At 42.2% G+C, this 22756-nt stretch overlaps 1 protein-coding gene across 1 annotated transcript in view; it reads left to right on the forward strand.

The window, feature by feature from the left end:
* The first annotated feature begins 1774 nt into the window (after positions 1-1774).
* LOC149461099 (protein Wnt-7a) overlaps positions 1775-22756 on the forward strand; it is a 101970-nt gene continuing 80988 nt past the window's right edge. Inside the window, exon 1 of the mRNA XM_089678689.1 lies at positions 1775-2729. Within this exon, the coding sequence (XP_089534815.1) occupies positions 2659-2729 (71 nt within the window). The 5' untranslated portion in view covers positions 1775-2658. The remainder of the gene's footprint in view (positions 2730-22756) is intronic.

Below are 22756 nucleotides of genomic sequence, written 5' to 3' on the forward strand. Positions count from 1 at the left end.
CCGCTGTGCTTATGTGTCAGAACACAGCAGGGAGCCTTCCCCACCATCAGAAAACAATGATCAGTGCTGCCAGTTATAACTGACAGCTCTGATCGATCGGGAAAAATCTGACATGCTGGTTGTACAGAAGTCGATCTACGGAACCACTTCTGTACAACCAGCATGTTGGGTTTTTCCAGGGTGCCCATACATGGTTTAGAATTCATCTGGTCCCCGCTAAACTGGCCGATTTTTGATCCATATGTTATCGGGTCAATACAGGAGGTGTGTTGCTGGTCAGATCACCAGGTGAAAAAAGAACCACATCACATGACTGGTGATGACGCCAATCCCACAGATGCACCACAGAGCTCAGCATGAGTATGCCATCCCTTCAGAGCGCATGTGCTGGTGACATCACTGTGTGCAGAATCCATGAATATCTCCTACACTGTGCACTTTTTGGAGATATCCCTTGAACCTACAGGTAAGCTTTATTATTATTTCAGGTACTTTTACAGAACTGTCAATTTATGCAGCACTTTACATATATATTGTACATTCACATCACTCCCTAACCCTCAAGGGGCGTACAATTTAAAGTCCCTAACTCGCATTCATACATACACATACTAGGGCCAATCTAGACAGGATTCAATTAACCTACCAGCATGTCTTTGGAGTGTGGGAGGAAACTGGAGTACCTGGAGGAAACCCACACAGGCACAGGGAGAACATGCAAACTCCAGGCAGGTGGTGCCATGGTTGAGAGTTGCAAGTGTACAATCCAAATGTACACGTTCCTGCGTTAAAAATGGCTGTGTGTATAAGTGGGTGCTGCAGCGACCGTCGGCTGGAACCGAACAAAATCAGCAAGGAAAAATGTCACCAGCACACCGAGGATCACCAATATGGGTCCAAAAGTTTTAATGAACGATCACATAGTTACAGCAAGGCAACGTTTCGGAGACTGACAGGACCCCTTCATCAGGCTTGTGACCACACATGCCTGATGAAGGGGTCCTGTGAGACTCCAAAACGTTGCCTTGCTGTAACTATGTGATCGTTCATTAAAACTTTTGGACCCATATTGGTGATCCTCGGTGTGCTGGTGACATTTTTCCTTGCGGATTTTGTTCAGTTCCAGCCGACGGTCACTGCAGCGCCCACTTATACACACAGCCATTTTTAACGTGGGAACGTGTGCGTTTGGATTGTACACTTGCAACTCTCAACCATGGCACCACCTGCCTGGAGTTTGCATGTTCTCCCTGTACCTGTGTAGGTTTCCTCCAGGTACTCCAGTTTCCTCTCTTGCTGTAACTATGTGATCGTTCATTACAACTTTTGGACCCATATTGGTGATCCTCGGTGTGCTGATGGTTGAGAGTTGAACCAACAACCCTACTAGTGCCGGGTGGAAGTGCTAATCATTTAGCCCCTGTGCTGCCCTTTATTATAAGTGAAAAGGTACAAGTGACTATCGCTTTAAGTTCTGGAAACATTCCCTTGCAAGTGCAACTACCTTTATAAAGTGATTAATCTATTTGCCTTTACTAAATCAGCTCCCTATGTGCCACTTACAACCTGTTTTATTCTTTAAAACTTTTCAGCTAGAGTTCCACTTTAAGTCAAACGATCAGAAAAGTCAGACAATGGTGAGTGCAGTGGATGCTCCTCTAGTTATCCTGATAAGATCCATCCAGTGGAGGGTACGGGACAGAGGCGACGTCTTCATCTGCTGGCTTGTCACTGATTTTCAAAAAGGGGGGAGGGAGCTGTCAGAATCCGGCAGGGAACAATATGTTTCATACGCCTGGCATAACTTTAGGAAGAATCTGCCGCAAACAAAAAAAAAAAGAAAAATGAAAAGATCAGAAGCCTAAGTGGGGAAGGAGGGGCTGCGATATGAGTGGTAAACAGATATAACCAGCCCCCTGCAGCATTGTCCATACTACAGTAGAGGAATACTACACACCCTGTTAAAGGATCGCCTGACAGACAGCCTGAGCTGGAAGATTCACAACACAAGAGGAATGTACGCCGTGAAACAGGATCCCAGTGTTCCAACTTCAGGTATTCACCAGACACTGGCCAAGCTGTCTACCTGTTGATTATCACATGAAGAGACTGCTGGCTCCTCACCATGAAATCCACTCTCTCCGCCGACGTCGGCTGCAAACCTTCAGCTTCAGGAAACAGGTGAACGTCCTGCGGAATTTTTTATTTTTTTTTGCTTTTTTTTAGCTTCTTAATTTTTTTTTTTTTTTTTGTGCTCCCTCTGCTGAGAATCCAACACTTGAAAGGAGACATGCACCGGATGATGGTGAAGTGCGATCACTAAAGGGCGAGCTTTGCACGCTGGCTGCATCACCCAACTCCACGTGTGACTGGCATACAAAATCCTCAGCTAGCCCCGAGTAAAGGAGGAGACGTTTTTTTTTTTTTTTGGGGGGGGGGGGGAGGCTGCCCACACTGACCGGACCTGGCTCTAGTCCCTTGGGATTTACAAACACTCACTGTCTGATCTCGTCAGGAAAAGGGCTTTTGGTTTTTTTGGTGTGCTGTGCCTTTTTGATGCTTTGACCTGGATCTCCTGTTGTCTAACAGAAAGCCCCCCCCCCTCCCCGAGACTGCCGGCTCTGAGCGCTTTGGATCCCCCCTTCCTAATCCAGGAATATGAACAAGAAGACGAGACGTTGGATCTTTCATATCTTTCTCAGTCTGGGGATTGTCTATATTAAGATAGGGTAAGTAGGATGACAGCGAGCATGACTACTACAACTGACCAGGAGCTGTGGTTTGTACACAGTGCTGGCTGCTACTGGCTCCCAGCTTCATTCATTCATCCTGGCTGTAGGATGCCGTGAGAAGTTTATAGACTGGATTGAACTTCGTTTGGGAGGTGCAGGGTGTGAGGAGGTGAAATACACATCTGACAAGCCCACTGATGCTCATAGACAGTAGACTGCGTATTTTGTGTATCTGTAATTCCATAGACATAGAAGTACACCTATGGTATAGTATCCGGGATCAACCTAAAGCTCACCATACACGTTACAATCTGACCGTACAATCAACTTTATGTCGGGTACATATGCACCCATTTTATTATCTGATTGCATCGATAAACCATCGAATAGCCATAACTTCCCTTGCGATCGAGCAAGACTCGATATAGATCAGATTTGATCGAAGTAAACCGAACAGCCACGGTGGAAAATTGATTGATTCCACTTCTTTCCTTTGCACTACATCTGATTAGAAGATTGTATACGAAAATTGCAGATACAATCAATTACTTAAGATTGTGACTTCCAACAAATGATGATAACCTGCCTTCTTGCATGTGGTATGATGGTGAAATAGGTTGACTTTTATAGATCAATTTTAATATCCAATCCTAATGATAGAAATTGATAACAATGATCAATTTTATTATCCAATAGAAATGATAAACTATCAAATCAGCGAAGCTTTCCTTGCAGATACAATCAATTACTTAAGATTGTGACTTCCAACAAATGATGATAACCTGCCTTCTTGCATGTGGTATGATGGCGAAATAGGTTGACTTTTATAGATCAATTTTCTTATCCAATCATAATGATAGAAATTGATAACAATGATCAATTTTATTATCCAATAGAAATGATAAACTATCAAATCAGCATAACTTTCCTTGCAATGGAGCAAGTCTTGATGTAGGTCAGATTCGATTAAAGTGAGTCGATCTGTCAGGGTGTAAAAATGATCGATTCCGCATCTGTCAGTTGCAGTACATCTGATTAGGAGATTGCGTCTTCCAACAAATGATCGTAGCCTGCCTTCTTGTATGTGTTATGATGGGCAAATGGGTTGAGATCTATAGATCGATTTTATTATCCAGTGATAGGGATAATAATGATACTAATGATAATAATGACCGATTATATTATCCATTCAAAATAATAATAAAATAACCATAACTTCCATTGCGATCGAGCAAGACTTAATATAGATCAGATTTGATCAAAGTGAGCCGATCAGCCATGATAAAAAGTTATTGATCGATTCCACATCTATCAGTTGTACTATATCTGATTACAAGAATGTATGTACAATTGTAGATACTATCTATTACTTTAGATCGTATCTCCCAACAAATGATCGTAACCTGCCTTCTCGTATGTGTTCTAACAGGCGAATGGGTTGACATTTATAAATTGATTTAATTATCCAATAATAATGATAATAATGCCCATTTTTATTATGCAATCAAACGATAAACAATCAAATAACCATAACTTTCCTTGCAATCAAGCAAGACTTGATACCGATCAGATTTGATCAAAGTGAGTTGATCAGCCAGGGTGTAAAAATTATTGATTGAGTCCACATCTACTATATGAGTTGCATTACATCTGATTAGAAGATTGTATGTTAAATTGCCGATGTGATCAATTACTTAAGATCACATTTTCCAACAAATGATCGTAACCTGCCTTCTCGTATGTGTTATAACGATTGAATGGGTTGATGACTGTAGATCGATCGCACATATCAGGATTGATTGGAAAAAAGATTGATGATTTATCGATCCAAAACTACCGGTATGTAAAATTGCAGATGCTATTGATTACTTAAGAACATATATTCCAACAAATAATCAAAACTCACCTTCTCGTATGTGTTATAATGATCAAATGGGTTGATGACTATAGATTGATTGTCCTTATTGTGATGTATCGATCAAAAAAGAAGTGGATGATTTATCGATGCATGTGTTAGATTTCACAAAACTGTAATATGAGGACCTACCTAAACTATCCAATGAATCTGGGCAAGTACCCTAAATAGATGTTGGTAGGTGTATAGTAGATTGCACAGTCAGATTGTAACGGGCATGCTGAGCCTACTGCTGGCCATACACTGACCAATTCAGGTTCTGAAGCTTATAGCTATCGATACTTTTTCACCACCATTTCAATAGTTTTTGACCATGGAATGAAAGAGATCGAATGGCTAGGAAAAATCCAGCTGGTTTCAAGTCATCTGCTATTGGGAGCAATCAACTAATTCTAAAACAACCATTGATATGACACTGATTATTGACATGATACTGATTATTGACATGACACTGACTATAGACATGATACTGATTATTGACATGACACTGATTATTGACATGACACTGACTATAGACATGATACTGATTATTGACATGACACTGATTATTGATATGACACTGATTATTGACATGACACTGAATATTAACATGCCACTGATTATTGATATGACAGTGATTATTGACATGATACTGATTATTGACATGATATGGATTATTGATATGACACTGATTATTGATAGGACACTGAATATTAACATGCCACTGATTTTTGATATGACACTGATTATTGACAAAACACTGATTATTAATATGCCACTGATTATTGATATGACAGGGATTATTGATATGCCACTGATTATTGGCATGACACTGATTATTGATATGACAGTGAATATTAACATGCCACTGATTATTGATATGATACTGATTATTGATATGACAGTGATTATTGATATGACACTGATTATTGGCATGACACTGATTACTGATATGACAGTGAATATTAACATGCCACTGATTAATGATATGACACTCAATATTGAAGTCACACTGATTATTGACATGGCACTGATTATTGATATAACACTGATTATTGACAGGACATTAAATATTCACATGACACTGATTATTGATATCACACTAATTAGTGACTTGGCACTGATTACCTGATTGAACCTCCTGGATCAATAAAGGAGATTAGTCATACTGGAACCTGTCCAGACTTTTGTTTAGACACACCAGAGGTGTCTGAGCTTTCATTTGTTGCCTCTGCTGTCTGCAGTCAGTTACATATTTTGACATATCTTTGACCATTTAACTCTAGGCATGTATGTAGAGATGTGTTTTTTGTAGCATTAGGCTGTGGTTTTTCATCAACATGCTTTCCGTTTGTACGCTGATATGCATTTTGAAACACGTTTTCAGGGCATTTTTTGAGTTTAGTTTTATTTGGAGTGGACCTGTAACCAACGCATCAAAACCCATCAGACCCCATGTTATATGCATTGTGATGTGTTCCCATCGATCCTGAGGTTAATCCAGGTCATATATGCTGCAAAAGATGGAGCAGGATTTTGGGAGGGAGATCAAAATTAAAGTAGATTAAACTTTAATTATTTTGCTAAAGCACTGTGTATATTATTCAATTAATCTTGTTTTTTTTTTGTTTTTTTTTACATAAAATGCTGCATTCAACTTTCTTCATCCTTTTTGCATCTTGCTGCTGATCTCTAGTTTTTTCCCAGCCACTTCCTATCTTCATATACCCAATCAATCATCATCTGGACATCATTGCTCCCAATATTGATGATGTCAGCATGGCCACATGTAGGCTTCATCAGGGGTGCATATGTCAGGGTCACATCATAAAGATATCTTCACCACACTCCATACCAGTGTTTAATTTTGTGTGTAGGATTATGTAGGCACTGAGGGGCACCTCTATTATCAACAATCATAAGATATGTCAGCAACACATGTATTTTTTTGGAGAATGCCAGCATTTTATTTGTGGAAACCTGTGTCAGTCGGATCAGCATGTGAAAAGACTGGGGCCAGACAGACAGAATTGGCTTGTCAGGCTCCAGTAGACTTCAACAAAATGGTGGCTCTCTGCGCAGAGACACCAACTCCCTGTTGCATAAATATAATGAGAAGGTTAAAAGATGGCTTCAGCTGCTGTTCTCCATCTGTAAAAAACTTGTCAGATGCATTTTGCACTTTTCGGGGCTTGATCATACAATTTCGCCCCGAAAAGGGCAAACCGCATCTGAGGAGTTCTTCACAGCTGGAGAACAGCAGCTGAAGCCATCTTTTAACCCTCTCATTATATTTATGCAACAGGGAGTCAGTGACTGTATGCAGACAGCCACTGTTTTGTTGAAATCGGTGACAATATGGAAGCCCAGTTGGGAGACAGTAGTCACCCTAAAACAGGAAGTGCTTGTACAAAGACCTTTATGGGAGGAGCTCCATGAATGTTGCATATTTAAAAGACTGAACATCCAAAATAATTACAATGTTATCACTTATATTATGTTTTAGTAAATGGGTTTAATTCTAGTTTAAAACTGAATTCCAAACACCAAAGCTTTCATTTAAATATATTCCTCAATAGCCACAAAGGATGTAAATGCACTTTGCATGCATTAAATGCCTTTGCAAACCGAGATATCACCTTGTAAAAGTAGCAGTGACATCATCACTGTGCTGTGCATAGCCTGTGCAGAGAGCAGAACTGTGGGAGGAGCCCAGCAGCTCCATCCACTACAGGCTGCCTGCAGAAAAGGATAGGAAGGGGTTGAGATAAGACCAGTCACCCTGCACATAGGAGAGAGAGCTGCAGTGACCAGTCTGTATTACAGGAAGCTCCTGCACAGAGGCAACGTTTCACACTGGATTACTGCACAGATCTGGAAGAAATACATAAAACACACCAACAATCAAATAATATTACACATGACAAATGTATTTAGACAATATTCGCTTATTCTGGAGTTCAGCTTTAACATGCAATGCCAAGCTGTGGTTTCTAAAGCGAGCAAACTCCTCTCTTGTATGAAAAGAGGTATAGACTCCAGAGAGAGAGATATCATTTCCTCCGGTACAAATCATTAGTAAGACCTCATCTGGAATATGCAGTTCAATTTTGGGCACCAATTCACAAAAAGAACATTGGGGAACTGGAGAAAGTACAGAGAAGGGTAACCAAACTGATAAGATGCATGGAGGAGATCAGCTATGAGGAAAGATTAGAGGAACTGAATTTATTCTCTCTTGAGAAGAGGAGATTAAGGGGGGATATGATCAACATGTATAAATACATCAGTGGTTCATATACTGAACTCGGTGTACAGCTGTTCACCCTGAGGTCATCACAGAGGACAAGGGGGCACTCTACGTCTGGAGGAAAAGAGATTTAATCTCCAAACATGGAAAGGTTTCTTCACAGTGAGAGCTGTGAGAATGTGGAATAGACTCCCTCAAGAGTTATTCTGGCCAGCTCAGTGGATTGCTTCAAAACAGGCCTGGAGTCTTTCTTAGATACACGGAATATAACTGGATACTAACATTTATAGGTAAAGTTGATCCAGGGAATATCAGATTGCCTCTCGAGGGATCAGGAAGGAATTTTTTCCCCAGCAGGAGCAAATTGGATCATGCTTTGCTGGGGTTTTTTTTTTTTGCCTTCCTCTGGATCAACTGTGGGCATAGGATTATAACTTTTTTTTTCTATGGTTGAACTGGATGGACTTTTGTCTTTTTTCAGCCAGACTAACTATGTAACTGTAGCATTTTTACAACAGGTGTATTTTGGAGAAATGTCAGAATTGCTATACTACTCATACATGCTAAATTGCATTTAAATGTATTTCTCCATAATTGTGTGTGTAGTAAAGCAAAGCCATATCTTTCAAATTTTATCCATTGTTAGACCCAGTCTGTCCAGAGAGTATGGTCACCTGCTGACTTGGCACCATCCACATGCAGCTTAACTGTTCAATAAGACACTGAAGTTTAGTTTAGTGTAGTATTCTTCAACTAATTGCAGTACAGTGGATGTATTTCCAGCAGGGACGGACTGACAATTCATGGGGCCCCCAGGCAGTAGGGGATCATGGGGCCCTTGTGTCCTTGCCCACACTCAAAGCACACCCAAAAAAGCCTATAAAAAGGTACCAGGGGCATTTCATGGGGCCCCCCACTGACTCCGGGCCCTCGGGCAGTGCCTGAGTGCTCGAATGGTCTGTCCACCCCTGATTTCCAGTATTTTGAAATGTAAGAAGACAATGACTTTTCTAAGCCCTGTCTCTGCCAAGTACTAACACTGACTGAAGAACATGAAAGAATTGGGTAGGATCTACCCAGGACTGAACTAACTATCAATGAACAGGAGGGGAGGACAGAGGGAGAAACTAGGTGTATATATCCATCAAGTTGTAGTGGCCCAAAACCTTCAGTAGATGTTAGCATACTACTGAACAATAATAACCTGATGCATAGAAAAAGTACATGTAAGTGGGACGGAGCAAACACTCAAAAGGGGAAAATGGCACGTGTAATGGATTGGAACGTTTTAATCAACTTTCTGTTAATGCTAATCCGCTGTTTTATGGGGGATTACGGGCAAAGATCATCCCTTTGTCCCTGTCTAGGAGGTCAAGGGTTTGCGTGACCCCAATTTTGTCATACCACCAGCTTGTTGGTGTGCCTGTAGGGTAAGATTTTAATAACTGGGTGTAACAATGGGCTGCAGCGCACCTCAATGCACAAAATAGCAAATGCAGTCTGTATTTTTCACAGCACACAGGAAACACTGGGATGGATTTACTAAAGGCAAATAGACTATGCACTTTGCAAGTGCAGTTGCACTCATTTTCCTTAGTAAATATAAATATGGTGATGCTTCAGTTTGTAAAGAGTACCCAATCAGATGCAAGATTGTGATTGGATGTTGGATATCAGTAGAATATTACCATATTGATGCCCTGTTCAGATCTCGCAGTGGTTTATACACCATCCCGCTCGCAATTTTGAAAGTGCGGTTTACAAGCATTTCCACGTGTCATGCATTCTTGTAATTTTTAAAAGCACATTCTACTGCAATTTTTACGCAATTCTGGTATTTATTTATTTCAGGTACTTGTATAGTACCCTCAATTTACGCAGCGCTTTACATATATATTGTACATTCACATCAGTCCCTAACCCTCAAGGGGCGTACAATCTAAGGCCCCTAACTCACATTCATACATACACATACTAGGGCCAATTTAGACAGGAGCCAATTAACCTACCAGCATGTCTTTGGAGTGTGGGAGGAAACTGGAGTACCTGGAGGAAACCCACGCAGGCACAGGGAGAACATGCAAACTCCAGGCAGGTGGTGCCATGGTTGGGATCCGAACCAACAACCCTAGTACTACCAGGCAGAAGGGCTAACCATTTAGCCACTGTGGAATGAGTTTTTTCTCTGATTCAAACCTTCTCACATGCGCTTTCTCTCCTCTAATGCAGTAGCTCTGAGTTCAGCATTCGAGAGCTCACCACTTGTGATAGAGGAGATGAGAAGTGGTGACTAGGCCTCTCTTAGCTATATCCTGGGAGTTTTCCAGTCAGGCTTCATGAGGTATGTAAATGGCCTACACCTATATCAGGGGCATTATTCAACTTTAGTCAAAGCTGCACAGTTTGTTTTTATCTTTACCTGCATAGACGCCCTTTACCCACATATGCATTTTTTTGGTAAAGGTGAACTCCAGGAAATTGAAAGCTGAACATCTAGAAGAGGGAAAGTGTCTTCCAAAGAAGGACAGCTGGAAGCTATGCTAGTTTAATACAATGGCTTTGAGCAAGTAGAAGCATGTTGGTTGCACTGGAGAATGCAGCAAAATGAAGGAAAATGCTTTTGTGAACTAGCCGTCATAAAAGAGTCACTTTGGGGCACTACTAAGACTCTCAACAGACTTGAAGCTAGACATGTACACACCGATAATGTTCCTTTCGTTTCATTTCGGATGCATTTGCTAATTGAAGAATTAAATTTTGTCATATTCGTTATCTATTGTATTCTATATCTGTTTGTATCTTCAGCATTCGTTTCATATATTCTGGATGGATTAGAAAAATTTTGCAGTTTTCTGGAAGATTGCTATATATTTGATATATTATCGAATCAGACAGATATGAATCAGAAGGATTTGATATTTTTGGATGCTAGTCCAAGCCACCAAGAGAAATGGCATGAGCTGATTGAACAATATCAACTGGCATTGTGCACTTTCGGATTAATGAATGGAATGAAATTTGTATCTATTCGTAGTCCAAATCTGAGTTATCAAACTAATTTGAGAATTGATTTCATTTCTCCATGACGTCATACGAATGAAATGAATGAAACAGATGTAATCGTTCATTTCATTATAAGTCTTTTTCGGATTCATTGACATTTGCAACTATGTCCGTTTGGAGATTTGTATACATCCAGATCTCTGAAAATGAAATTTTCATCCAAAAAACTAATTGTAATGAAACAAAACACGTCTACTCAAGATGTAATGTTCACAATAGATAGAGAGAGAGAGAGAAAGATAGATAGAGAGATAGATAAAATACATATGTCCCTTTAATCATTTCATGTCCCCAGAAGAGCTTGCAATCTAAAGTCCCAGCTTCACAGTCACAATGGAGCTAGTTTTATAAGACACCAATTCAGGTATTTATTTTTTAACTTTGAACAAAGTAAAAAATGATTAAAACCTCTGTCAGGATGAAAGGAGGTAAAAAACCTGATAAGAGGATCGAGGACTGGGACCCTTGCTGCCTCGACAACAACCAATCTCACCCCCCTGCATTTACTAAAGGTTGCAAGTTTCTACCCACCCAGGTCACTGCAACCTCACCATATGTACATCATTTTCAATTTTCTCTCTAATGATAAAAATTATTTGAGGTGATAACTTTACTTTAAATGCCTTCTATACTATAAGGGTGGATTTAGACATGCGTCTAAATCTCCCATGCCTCTGAAGCCCAATCCACATTCAGAGCATGCTCCAGAGGCTAGTGGCAGGCGGTGGAGAAATGATACCTCCTCACTGCCTGTTTTTAACCCCATTTTTACCAACAATCATGCTGCAACAGCATGCATTTCACACAGCTGCGGTGAATCTGCGGTGCTTCCCCATTTATTGAATATGTAGCGTTCAGCAGACTTACTGCCCACCGATTGCTACAAGTCAGGTGACCTTTGGCAAGGGCACAAAGCAAAGCATTGTGGCCACGGCATGTAAAACATCCCCATCAGCTGCCTATTGCAGCTTAAGGGGGGGGGGGTTGTTTGGTGGGCAGCAGAAACGGGGCTCAACCACGCATTTTTGTTGCCCCCCCCAACTGCAAGTCTAAACGAGGTCTATGAGCTCTCCCGTTTCTGTCCTCTTTTTTTTCCGGTGGATAACTCAGGCCTTTCTTTGGGTCTCCAATCTGCTTTTTTATGGTCTGAACCTTCAAACCTTTGAAGACCACCACCACCTAAATCCTAAAATCTCCCTCAATTTTTATGTGTGTCGCCCATTCACTAGAGACACTACAGGAAGTGCGGGAAAATCATTTCAAAATAAAGAGAAATCCCCTCTTAGCACCCATATACACCTGAGCTGAGCTTTAATCAGGCGTTTTTTCAAGTGTTCTTCTTTGGCAAGCATAGATGAACATTTTTAAAGTGTTTTGCAAGTGTTTTTCAATGTGTGCTCAAGCTTAGGCATTTTTATTTGGGCGAATGTAAAGCAGTATAGTTTGTGACATCATATATACGAATACTGGGTCCTATAGACAAATAGATGCTCACCATGGCTGGCATGTTATGTGGTAGAGTATGACTCCCAGCACTCCCAGAGTACTCCGGATTCCCAATGTCCTCCCTGGACCTTTGGCTCTTGCTCCTGTTTTTGAAATGTGTAACTCAAGGGTTGTAACGACTGGGTTGTGCACAAATTCACAAAAAGCTCTTGTACCTTTTCAAGCTTCAAGCAAAAGAGAATGACATTTTTTCTGTTGTTGCGAATAGGGAAATGCAGTAAATGTGTGACAATACGCTCAGGTTTGAATGGCTAAGACAGTTATCAGAGAGGCAGGTGAGGCCATAGGAAACCCCCTCTTGTTCTGGTGACAACCATTTATATTCTATACTTTTCATCACTTTCTGTCCTGTTTACCAAAACAGACTTGGCCAATCTCCCCATATGTTTTGGCTTTAGATATCCTTATTTCTTTTTGGATTATGGAAGGAAACTAACTTGTGCAAACATACAAACTCAATGTAGATAGGTAGGCATTGAATCCAGGAATCCCAGTATTTCAAGTGCTAATTTAAATCCAGTGACCCCTCCTGAAAAACGTTTTGGGTTTATATATTCTTAGCGTTTTTTGGGATTATGATTGGAAACTAGGCAATCAACATGAAACCCATGAAGGCAGGAGAACAAAAATACAAACGATCCCTTAGGGCTCATTCAGGCGATATGTTGATGATAAGGGAGCATTTTATTAGTGATTTCAATGGTCCTTTGTGAATGTTGCTGTGTTATTCCATGCACCTCACAATGCTGTAGAACAGACAGGTCCCATTTATAAAATTACGCTGCAAACAGTGCAGAGATGTGAACACCACTTATTTATAACATTAGGACTATGTGAACACGTTTTGTAGTGTACTGGTATGGTGCGAATGAGCCCTTAGTGTTCCAGCTTGGATGCAGAGCTGCAAGACAGTAGTACTATGGACAACTAGTAATATCCTTTTCCTTCCACATGTAGCACCCTCCTAGTGTAGAGTAGGCAGCTAGGCAAATTTAGTTTAGCTCCACTGTAATCAGTGGAGCAGGGTTGGATTGCTTAGGACTGCTTGGTGTTTCACAGGCTGCTTCTCTGTTCCTTCCTTCTGTCTTCTAGAGATTTCTAGAACATAATGGGAGGGAGAACAATGTCTGCAGCTTGGATATATATATGGGACTCCAGCCAATCCCTGGGCAGGTGTGCCCAGATGGTGGGGGAAGAGCCCATAAATAGTCTTTGGCCTGAGCAGCAGGGAAAGAGTTCTTGGCGTCAGTTCTGCAGAAGAGATCCATTCTTAGGTTCTCTGCCCCCCTTGGGCATTAGTCTGGAAGGAAGCCAGTTTGAAGACACAGGTGTTAGACTTGGGCTTAGCTTGGGGGCCTATTTGCAAGTCCTGTCAAAGGATCTAATTGGGTAAGGAGAAAGCTCATGGGACAGAACCGGAAGGAAGCTGTGGGAGAGAGCCCAAGTTGTCCAGAGGTGGTGTGAGTCTACATTTTCCTTCACTAGGAGGAGCCTGCTGGTTATCAGCAGGAAGCAACTGAAGATCCTGTGAGTGCAAGACACCAGTGTTGCAAGTATGACAGAGTGGTGCTTTGAGACCCTTAGAGGAGAACAAATCACAGACAGCTTAGAGATCCTGTGGGACATTACTTTATGAAAGTGCAGCCAGAAGTTGTGCAGTACAGAAATTGTGCAGAGAAGCCAGAAGTTAGGTAGTCCTCAAGTTGTGCAGTTTTACAGTTCCGAGGTATCCCATGCTCATTATCCCTATACATGTTCATTGTTCCCCAAATAAGAACTCCAAAAGAAACCCATAAACTGACCTTTGAGCCAGAGGAAGTATGTCGGAAAAATGTGTGAACATTCTGAGGGGGAAATAGAACTCAAAATACACCCGCTTGAGAATCAGTGCGACAGCTTGATCGCCTTACATCGCTTCCACTATAGCCCTGTGTGTTTATTGTACACTTGTACTGATCGCTCTTTAATTTATGAGTCAGGAAGTAATGTCAGGATTTGGCACAAGGCACCGGCTTTTTATCGGTGTTATAATTATAGCAAGGAAAAAAAAAATCACAAAAACACATACAAACTGATAGGGAAAAGGCGAGGTTGAGTTGTCCATGAAATTTACACAGTCCTTCCTCCCAGTGTAGTTTGTGATTACAAAAGCTACTTTTGGAGAGGGAGAAGATGTTTAATAACAGATGTTAACGGACACAAAACACGCAGTGTCTTTTAGACGGGAATTTCTTCAGATCTCCATGTGCAGCTGAATGAACTTGTCATTGTTTAGGCTTTCAAAGAAGGAGACAATAGGTTAACCAAGCAATACATAAAACAGGGAGGAACTTGAAGAGAAGAAAGGAGATCCCTACTTATTATTACAGCCGGGATATCCAATCCTGCAGGTTTCATCAACAAGGCTTTAATTGAAAAAACAAAAAACAAAAAAAACCTATTAACAATCTATTAATATTTTTAGTAAAAAAAAAAGATATTAGATAAAAAGTAGGCAGGCCTGTTATTTAAAGAGGAACTTCAGTCTTAAATAAAATTAAAAGTTAAGAGCTACAAATACTGTAGATGCTGACATTTAAAAAAAGGACATTTACCTGTCCAGGGATCCAGGGCCATCCTCACCAGGGCCAGTACTTTGTGTCCCCAGTGCTATTTACTAAGGGAAGCAGGCTGTGACTCCTTGGGACTTCACAGCTGGCTTCCCACTGCGTATGCATGAGCTGCTCCAATCGCCTAGGCAAGAACTTCCACTCCGATTGTTTAGGTACCCACTCCCCCCCAAAAAACAAACCTCCAAAAGTGGGAGAGGAGAGGGGAAGGAGTTCTTAAAGCGGAACTTCCCTTTTAGGGGGAAGATCTGCTTTTCCTCCTCCTGCCCCCTTCTTCTCCCTTTTGTGAAATGTCCTTTTTTTGGTGGGGAAGTAACTGATTTTGACAGGTGCCACTTCCTTTCGGACCCCCTAGGTCAGTGGTTTTCAACCTTCCTAATGCCTTGACCCTTTAATACAGTTCCTCATGTTGTGGTGACCCCCAATCATAAAATTATTTACCCAGCAATTATAATTCACGAAGTGTCGTTTTACCTCCAATGCTGCTGCTTCCAACACAGTAGCTGCTTTCAACACAGTAGCTGCTTTCAATACAGTAGCTGCTTTCTACACAGCAGCTGCTCTTTACACATCAGAAATATGTGTTTTCCGATGGTCTTAGGCGACCCCTGTGAAAGGGTCATTTGACCCCCAAAGGGGTCGCGACCCATAGGTTGTTAACCACTGCCCTAGGTGATGGGAGCAGAAGTTTGCCCAACCCCCCACCACTCTTGGGACACATCACAGGTCACAGGAGACTAAAGGGCCATTCACGGGGCGCAGCATGGCTCATCATGTGCAATGGGCAGCTGGATGTGAACTGGAAAGGGTAAGGACATGGCTGGATCCTGGGACAGGCAAATTTTTGTTTCCAGGGTGAAGATCTTCTTAAGGTTAGTGGTTATGTTGTACAGGTTTACTTCATTTTACTTATCTAGCCCTGACAATTTACACAGCACTTTGCATATTGTATATTCATATTAGTCTGTGCCCTCAAGGAGCTGAGGCTGATCATACGCTGATAGATTTTTGTCATTTGGCCTGCAGGTTGAGCCAAAACATTTCACAGCTGGTCATACACTGTCAGTTTGCTAAAGGAAAAAAAAACTAACAGATTCTTCCATCTACACAAACAAGGTGGATAGAGGAATCTTTGCTGCCAGGACATTGTATTCTGACAGCAGCTCCCAGAGCTGTCAGAATACACTGATCAGCAGATCAAGACAAATTTGGGTATGGTCTCAGGCTAATTGAAATACGGCTAGTACCCACTCAACCATACAAACAAACAAAGGACTTCCCAGCAACACTTAGCAGCCAGCCTGCGAAACAACCAATTTGGCCCTGTCTAACAATATGCGTTAAAAACAGAGGGTTTTATTTGCGCACATTTGCAAATACATGCGTAAGCCACAGTTCCGCGTCAAGGGTCTTATGTATACCATGGACCTAACTCTAAAATTTCCAGAGTCTCCATAGTAGAAGTACATACATCAATGGACAGGTTAAGGGCAGGTGTGCCTGGAGGAGCCCATCCCTCCTTAAAGGTACAGGGACGCACATGATGCCCAGATATGACTAAATGACAGCAAAGGCATTCAGTGCATCCCTGTGTCCAAATTAGCCAACGGCACAAAAAATGGCAACCGTTCCAACCTATAACAAGCCTTTAGCAGTAAGGTGCACATGGAAAGGCAATGCACATCATAAACAAACACGGGATTTCCCAGCAACACTTACCAGCCAGCCTGCAACACAACCAATTTGGCTCTGTCTAACAGTTTGCATTGAAAACAGAGGGTTTTGTTTGCACACATTTGCAAATACATGCGTAAGCCACAGTCCCGCGTCAAGGGTCCTCTGTATACTGTGGACCTAACTTAGTTTCAAGAGCCTCCATACCCACTGACCCAGGCAAATTTCAGTCAGTGTGTAGCCAGCTTAACAGTTTCCTCCTGTATAGCATGGATAAATTAATCCAAACTAATGGGCTATTGTATTCTGATAACTGCTAGCAGAACGCCCAAACAGCAGCTGCATCTGATTGTTTGTATTTGTTTTTCACCTAGAAGAAGGTAGACCCTCAAAAGCTTGACCTGAAACTAACGAATGCACAGACAGTGCTCAACTGTGTGGTTACCCATGCACTAATATGAATATAACAGGGGCAGACTGACCATTTGGAAACTCGGGCACTGCCCGAGGGCCCAGGGTCAGTAGGGGGCCCCATGAGATGCCCCTGGTACCTTCTTCATTGGCTTTTTTGAGTTTGGGCAAGGACACGGGCCTCATGATCCCCTATTGCCCGGGAGCCCCATGAGTTGTCAGTCCACCCCTGGACTCTAATCACCTTAAGAACACAGGAGGAAACCCACACAAGCACAGCAAGAATGTACAAACTCCATGCAGGTGGTAGCCTGGTTGGGATTCAAACCAATTACCCTTGTGCTACAAGGCAGGAGTGCTTACCATTAAACCACTATGGTGCTATTGCTCTTTTTCTGCTGCTGCTTTCTTGATTCATTACTATCCCATCTGAAATTTGAGTATATGTAAGGATTTCCTAAAACTTATCACAAGGCCAACTCCAAACACCCTCAACTCTATATGGCAGTGCAGGGGCCTAGTGATTGGCTGCAAGGGCATTAAGTGCTGCTGGTGGTGGAGGGAAGGGGAGCTAGCAATGGAACCTTTTACTTTGCCCTGAATGTACAGAGAAGACAGGATCAAACAGTCTTTTTTCATAATGCAAAGGATTAACCGTAGGTTCCACAGTGAGTATAACAAACATGCTTACTGCGTATACAGACTGACTTTACTGTTGTGGGTTTAATAATACTTTAAAGAGCGTTTATGGCAATCATACTAATTTAAGGGCAAATGCAGCATGTTTTGACATCAGTTTGAGATTCTTCAGAGATCAGTGTGTGTACAGTTGAGTTTCTTCAGTTACTCTTGAATTCCCATGGACTTGTATGGGGAGAGAAGCAGTTTTTAAAGTGAATCATCTGATCAAAATGACTGATAGGCAGCTAGAATTTTTAAAAGGAGAGTTTTATATTGGCAGACTACAGATTTACATCTCCAGCCAAATGACTGATTACTAAAGCTGGCCGTACAGCACTGATGAATGAATGCCCCACTATGGACTATGTATTTTGACATCTGGCCCTGCTGGCAATTCACATCTACGGTGCGTCATCGTGCATTGCAGTAACACACATTAAAATGCACATTACAGTGTAAAGGAGCTTTCACTTTGAGCTCAATTCTTTTTACATAAGCCCACCTAGCTATCTTCCCTTGTTCTGTTTCTCTAATATAAGCCCACCTAGGTGCCTCCCCCTGCATGCTGTTCCCCTAATACAGGGGTCTCCAAACTGCAGCCTGAGGGCCAGCCTTTTGCTAGATTTTATCCAGCCCTTGGGGCACTGTTCCTCCCAATGATATGAGGTACCTTTCCACCCATTGACAGCAACAATGGGGCACTATTCCTTCCACTGATACCAATGAAGGGGCACTATTCCTCCAGTGATACCAATTATGGGGCATTACTCCTCCACTGATACCAATTATGGGGCACTATACCTTCAGTGATACCAGTCATAAGGCACTACTCCTCCAGTGATACCAAGCATAAGGCACTACTCCTCCAGTGATACCAATGATGGTGCACTATTCCTCCACTGATACCAATGATGGGGCACTATTCCTCCAGTGATACCAATGATGGGGCACTATTCCTCCACTGACACCAATGATGGGGCACTATTCCTCCACTGACACCAATGATGGGGCACTATTCCTCTAGTGCTACCAATGATGGGGCACTATTCCTCCACTGATACCAATGATGGGGCACTATTCCTCCAGTGATACCAATGATGGGGAACTATTCCTCCAGTGATACCAGTGATGGGGCACTATTCCTCCACTGATACCAATGATGGGGCACTATTCCTCCACTGATACCAATGATGGGGCACTATTCCTCCACTGATACCAATGATAGGGCCCTATTCCTCCACTGATACCAATGATGGGGCACTATTCTTCCGGTGATACCAATGATGGGGCACTATTCCTTCAATGATACCAATGATGGGGCACTATTCCGACAGTGATACCAATGATGGGGCACTATTCTTCCACTGATACCAATGATGGGGCACTATTCTTCCACTGATACCAATGATGGGGCACTATTCCTACAGTGATACCAATGATGGGGCACTATTCCTACAGTGATACCAATGATGGGGCACTATTCATCCAGTCATACCAATGCTGGGGCACTACTCTTCCTCCTACTTACCACCAACCCTGAGGCCATGTTTTTTCCCACTGATACTGGGCCAGAAACATTTTCTGTCCTCACTGGCCACAATCTGGCCCCTGAAGGACAGTAAATTGGCCCTTTGTTTGAAAAGTTTGGAGACCCCTGGTCTAATATACACCCACATAGATACCTCCCCTGGGCTATTTTTTCTTCTAATATAAGTGAACCTATGTACCTCCCCCTGCACTCTCTCTTCCTCTAATATAATCCCATCTAAGTGCCTACTCCTGAAATCTCTTCCTTTACATCAATATCTCTCCTTACTTTAGACTCCTTCTCTTATATCAGAGTCCCCGTTACATCAGACTCCACACCAGATTCTGTCTTTACATCACAGTCCCCCCCTTACATCAGGGTCCCCATCAGAGTCCCTCCCTTATACCAAAATCAGCTGTGGGCTGCATTTGGCCCAGGGGCCATAGTTTGGAGATCTCTGCTGTAATATACAGTATGTCCTCCTTGGTACCTCACCCTGCACTCTCTTTCTCTCATATAAGTCCACCCAGGTAATTCATCCTCATTCCATATTACAGGACAGGCACTACCACTACACATTTCATTTCTACTGCACCTTGGAAAATGTATCAGACCAATGTGTCAGCCATTTTTAGATTTTGCAGTGTCTTATAATTTGTATCACACTCAGGGAAAAACCCATCTTGGATGGCTGACTGCTGGTGTGCCACCAGCACAATATTTACTTCTGTATGCCTGGTGTGCATCAAGTCTGAATGCAATGACAGATTGGATAGATTGAATGCAGTGATAGATGACAGCAGGACATCTATATTGGCTGTTTTTGCTCCAAACTCTTTCTTTTGGATCCACTAAATTTACAGTATATGAAACTTTAAATACGTTTGTTAACAGACTGAGTTTTTACAAACTTCAAAGTACATATTATTATGTTCCTAGACTAACTGGTTCCTGCGATCTCCATTCATCAGGGCTAGTAAATGTTAAAAAAATTACGTGTATTGGACAACACAGACAAATCTGTCTGAGGAATAGGCTATACAAATCCTCTGAGGTTTCTCCAGTCTCTGGCCAGAAAGGTAATAGAAGCAGGTGAGCGGTTGCTTTAGTGATCCCATTGGTGCCAGTTTTCTGTCAGTAGCAGGATGGCCCTTACAATCTATGTCAACTCAGTTATTAAAATTTCTTAAAAAACCTTTAACTTGATAATGTGACTTCAAAAGTCATCTGCACCCAGGATAAATATTATTTGAAATTTGGGAATCATTTGTTTGAACCTTTACCATTGACACCAAGCAATTAATAGGCCAATGCTTCCAATGCACTCAATGGTATTAAACCAGGTTAGCTGTTGACATTCCACCATCAGCACATAGTCGGCTGGCCGAAATCCTAGCTGCGGTGGCCCTGCAAGCATATGCAGGCTTGATTTAAAAATCGACTAAGCTGAGGGGAAATATATTGGCCAAACAGTGGATGCATCCTATTAGATACAGTCACTGTTTGGCAGTGCTGCCATATTCAGGCCACCACGAGCGCTCCAGCCAGGGCCGGGATAAGGGGTAGGCAGGAGGGGTGACTGCCATGGGCATGGTTGGAAAATTGGAGGGTTGTGCTAGAAGGGGTGATTTGGAAGGGGATTTGTACTAAGAGATGGGATTTGTACTTGGAGAGGGGAGAAGATTTATGCTCAGAGGGAAAGTTTGAGGGGTAGAGAATTTGTGCTAGGAGGGGAGATTTGGGGAGCGAGCGTATTTGAGCCGGGAGGGGGGATTTGTGCTAGAAGAGGGTACATTTTTTGTTTAGGGAGAATTTTGACCTGTAAAGGGAATTTTTGCTGACACAGTGCTTAAACATTTTGGGTCGGATGGTGCCTGATGGCATCTTTGCTCTGGGATCTAGATGACCCTGTAGTGGGCTACTGGCTGCAATTGCAGAATACAATAGCTGGCGGTGGTGATTTCTCCAGCTATGTAATTTAACGTGGATCAATTGGTCTTCTCTCATGAAGTCCACTGAGCTGAGAATGGCTAGCTTAACTTATTCCTATTGTGTGAAACCTTTACTTCTCTATGTGGAGTTGGGTATAAAACCGACCACCGTGCTAGCCTGGCCCTGGCAACAATACAACAGATACTCTTTACCTTCCTTTGTATTATTACGTGACTATCTGACATGCTCAGTGGCCAATTGTTATGCCTTCCTTTTTCCAAACCACATTGTTCAAAAAATAAATCATTAAAAAGTTGTTTTTATTATTCTAAAATCTGCAGCTTTTATTAAAACAATACGTGGTGATCCTGCCAAGAAGATCCTTGATCAGGTACTTTCCTTAATTTTTAATCAGATGAGTTTTTGGCTCATGCTCAGGGGCGGACTGACCATTTGGAAACTCGGGCACTGCCTGAGGGCCCGGGGTCAGTAAGGGGCCCCATGAGATGCCCCTGGTACCTTTTTCATAAGCTTTTTTGAGTTTGGGCAAGGACACAGGGGCCCGATGATCCACTATTGCCCGGGGGCAGTAGGGGGCCCCATGAGATGCCCCTGGTACCTTTTTCATAGGCTTTTTTGAGTTTGGGCAAGGACACGGGGCCCCATGATCCCCTATTGCCCGGGGGCCCCATGGGTTGTCAGTCCGTCACAATTCTGACCATTATTCCAAATCATGACAAAACACATGCAAATGTGGTGCAATTTTGCTGCGATTGTTGCATGGCAATCGCAGCAAAGTGTGTGTTGAAAAATCACTTGAAGCTTGACACCCAAAAAGGAACAGGAGCTCTTTTGAGCAACAAACGTGCATATGAGAGCCCATTGAAGTGAATGGGCTGCCCTATGCATGACACATGAAAACGCTTGTAAATCGCACTTTAAGAAATCACAAGATCTGAATAGGGCCTTACACTTGCTGTTGGGAAGGGGGAGTGTGCAGTAAAAACAAGCAGTTGGCCCATTTTATACTGCCCCTCCTTAAATTAGAAGTAAAGGCAACATTTTTTTTTTATTTTGGATAGAGCAAAAGAGGGTTATGACCCCTGGGAGAATTTACTTCACTTCCTGTCCCATAGCCAAAACAAAGGAATTCCCTCCAAAGTGAGGGCATCCCTGGTTGTCACCAAAACTAGTGCCCCCATTGGAAGATTTCCCCTCGATTACTGTTCTGGGGACAACCCAAAATTTTGGATTTTCTTTAACATCACTGTTGGTGATAATACTAAACACGAGAAATAGGGAGGTCGAATCTCCCTAACTGGGACAGAAACAGCAGTAAATACTGACAGGGGTTCTAATCCCATTCCTCTCTATCCAAAATATAAAAAAGCCTGAAAAGGCAGCTGGATGAGGGTGTACACATGCCATGGCAAAAATGATATCCCCTGTTGCATTTAGTAAGCAGTGCAGCCACTG

Source organism: Staurois parvus, unplaced genomic scaffold (assembly GCF_062004578.1).
Source record: "Staurois parvus isolate SC_StPar_1 unplaced genomic scaffold, SC_StPar_1.0 ptg000209l, whole genome shotgun sequence".
Lineage (NCBI taxonomy): Eukaryota > Metazoa > Chordata > Amphibia > Anura > Ranidae > Staurois > Staurois parvus.